Source organism: Bombus impatiens, unplaced genomic scaffold (assembly GCF_000188095.3).
Source record: "Bombus impatiens unplaced genomic scaffold, BIMP_2.2 scf_0582, whole genome shotgun sequence".
Lineage (NCBI taxonomy): Eukaryota > Metazoa > Arthropoda > Insecta > Hymenoptera > Apidae > Bombus > Bombus impatiens.
Genome location: NT_177001.1, coordinates 963,886 through 967,014, shown reverse-complemented (window position 1 = coordinate 967,014; position 3,129 = coordinate 963,886). Strand labels below are relative to the sequence as shown.

The 3,129-nt window shown below is 38.9% G+C and overlaps 1 protein-coding gene across 1 annotated transcript in view; it reads left to right on the top strand.

The window, feature by feature from the left end:
* The first annotated feature begins 10 nt into the window (after positions 1-10).
* LOC100748419 (doublesex- and mab-3-related transcription factor A2) overlaps positions 11-3,129 on the top strand; it is a 33,203-nt gene continuing 30,084 nt past the window's right edge. The window contains exons 1-2 of the mRNA XM_012389000.3: positions 11-1,182; positions 2,927-3,129. Of these exons, the coding sequence (XP_012244423.1) occupies positions 913-1,182; positions 2,927-3,129 (473 nt within the window). The 5' untranslated portion in view covers positions 11-912. The remainder of the gene's footprint in view (positions 1,183-2,926) is intronic.

The window sequence follows — 3,129 nt, the reverse complement described above, 5'->3', positions numbered from 1 at the left end:
CCTCCTCCGCGCGAGCGCGCCCCCCACCTCCTTATTCGTCCGCCTTCAGCTCCCTCTTTGCTGCTGACACCATCACCGCCACCGCTTCTCTGTCTCTCCACGCTACCTGAATCGACTCTCCCGGGATGCTGCAATTGTTGACAATACCCAGAGAGTGAGAGAGAGTGCTGCGAGAGGAGTCGGGGCGATTCCGCATTTCGTACCCCGACACCCGTACGAGCGGTGGTGCCGCCGCTCTTCTCTGCCGGCGAACTTTCGGAAGTGTAGGCGCGTGCGCGTGCTATTAGAGCTATCTCTCTTCGCCCAACCGGTACACCATTTCCTCCGTCTTTATTCCTTCTTTCACTCTATTACATCCGTCTCTCTCTTTCTCGTCCTCTCGTTCCTCGTTTCGCTGTACGGTGCCGGTTCGAGAGTTTCTACCGAACAGCGTTAAATGTGATTTCTTCGGTTGAAGTAAGAAGAGCCCGTGTACCGCTTAACGCTGTGGGCCTCCTTTATCGACCAATGATTCAGTGTGGCCACTGACGCGGCCAAATATACGAGGTATACATATACAGTGTGCATATCCTGGAAACGATAAAATATACGTACTGATAAAAATATCGGTTACGTGAGTTAATAAATCGGTTATGAGAAATACTCGGTAGTGAACGATTTTACGCGACGGGTGTTAGAATGGGAGCGACGCGTGTCAGTGCGAACTGGGCTTTATGCTCGGCCCAAAACGATTGTCCTCGGTGATCGAGCCTATTCTATTGTGAGTTTAATGACGATGCCTACTGATCCGTGATCCTTGTTGATTTTATCGCCCTTTCGTACAGTGGTCATTCACTGGTTTTGTTTTTTTTTGTTTTTTACGTTTTTCATTGATCACGTTGATTCGATTGTTGTTCATTATATATTGAAACGATGTCGTTACCGCGGGGTGTCGGTCTTGGTGTCGACGTTGGTCAATTGATGCAACACCAGCAACAGCAGCAACAACATCACGTGCTACCAGCCGCGTTCTTCCTTCGTGCCAGTGCCGAGAGATATCAAAGGACACCGAAGTGTGCGAGATGCCGTAATCACGGCGTTGTTTCCGCGTTGAAGGGTCACAAACGGTACTGTCGTTGGCGGGACTGCGTGTGTGCTAAATGTACACTGATCGCTGAGAGACAACGGGTTATGGCTGCCCAGGTAAACTGTTGTTATAAAATCTTTGTCAAACAAGACGAATTATTGTTCGATTTCGATAACATCTGTGAAAATAATAGTTTGTTTGGATAACATAATGATTAGTAAGAACTGTTCAAATAGTGATGTATTAAGTTTGATCAATGAGAAGAGTTCGTATAGTGGTACATATCTAGAAGCTCTAAAGAATGTGAGGTTAAATGAAACGTCGTGATACGGTTATCCTTGATTGTCAAGAAATAATAATTTTCTTTCAAAAGATATCCTTTACTAATAAACAATAATTCTATATATTTTTCAATGATTTGTCGTTAAATGGTCAAATATCTATTTCGAACATCATTGTTCTTTACACAAATATTACATCATATAATTACTTTATTTAAAATTTTACAATATAATCATATTTTAAATTCTATACATTTTATGCAAGTTATATGAAATGCAACATAATCATTATCTTATTAGTTGAAATTATATTTAGATGCTTTACGATCAAAATCTTTTTTTTTTTTAAATTAGCTATACTTGACGATTGGATTTAAAAATGTTACCTAAAGTATCGCTAAAATAGTGATACTTTAGTGATATCGCTAAAAAAGTGTCGCTAGTAAAAAATACATAGTGACAGGTTTATACCCAGTAATGATTCGATAATGTGTTAAAATAAATAGATAAACTTGTTATTGTAATAATTAAAGAATATATACAAAAATGTACAATCAAGGAAGCGTGAACTAATTCAATTAGGATCGGCACGAGGGTCTTTCAAAACATGTGATATTCTTCTCTTACTGTTTTACATGCTTTTGAACACGAATAGAAAATTAAACACTTATACCATTATTGGAACTCTAGAAATAATGATACTCTTGATCCTAGTCATTAAAGTACGAGCGTCTCATTATATTTCTTCAAAGAGTCACGAATAATGTTTTGAATACGTAGTTTGATCACTTTGATCCTCGTTGGATCGTAACATTAAACCCACTCGAGATCCTGAATTGAGGATCCTTATACCCTCTTATATAGGTTAGGTTATTTTAATACTCATATCGCTGCCTTTGTAACTAGATTAAGATAGTCAATATTGTAAGAACATCAAGTGATTTTTCTATTTTTACCATTAAATTAATATTATTAGTGCTTTATAAGAAACAAGTTACCAGTGTTAATAAATTTTAGTGCATTAGAATAGTACAATTATTACTCTAAACTACAAGTTAACTGATCTACCCTCCATTAAATGTACGATTATAAATCGTACATAAAAACGGTTATAACAGAAATCTTCATCCTACAATTTATAACTTGACAAACTCGCTTTATTGCGTAGAAGAGTGCAAATAACTTTTTCCTTTATCTTTTTGATATCTGATAACCAAAACTAACTAGGATTTATAAACTATATAATTCCATCAAAAACTCAAAAATAGCCATTTGAACCAATGAAAACTAAAATTCTCCTATTTCACCCACAACGAATATCCATCTCAGTTCTACACTCAAGAATGAGCATTCATAATTCAACTAAATTCTCAACTGATATCATTAAATCATATACGAACCACAATAGTCTACATTAATTTATTCAATTTTAAATTACTATATTTTAATTCGTATTTCTTACTTGAGCGTTCTGATGTATGATCCAATGGTCATTACTTGATGGTTAAAGAAAAAGAAATCAAAACGTACTTTGTCCTAGCAATTTCAATTCCTGAACTGACAAAGAAACAATTCGCAGGTCGCGTTACGGAGGCAGCAGGCGCAGGAGGAAAGCGAAGCTCGCGAGTTGGGCCTGCAATTGCAGTACAATGCGGGCAGCTGCACCACCGCACCCGTGTTGCCTGGCGCAGCGAGTGCTACCACTCCAGCTGGCAGTCCGCCCCCGCACCCGGCCCATGTAGCGAGTCCTGCCGGCCTGGCAATTCCGGCGGCTGCGGCTGC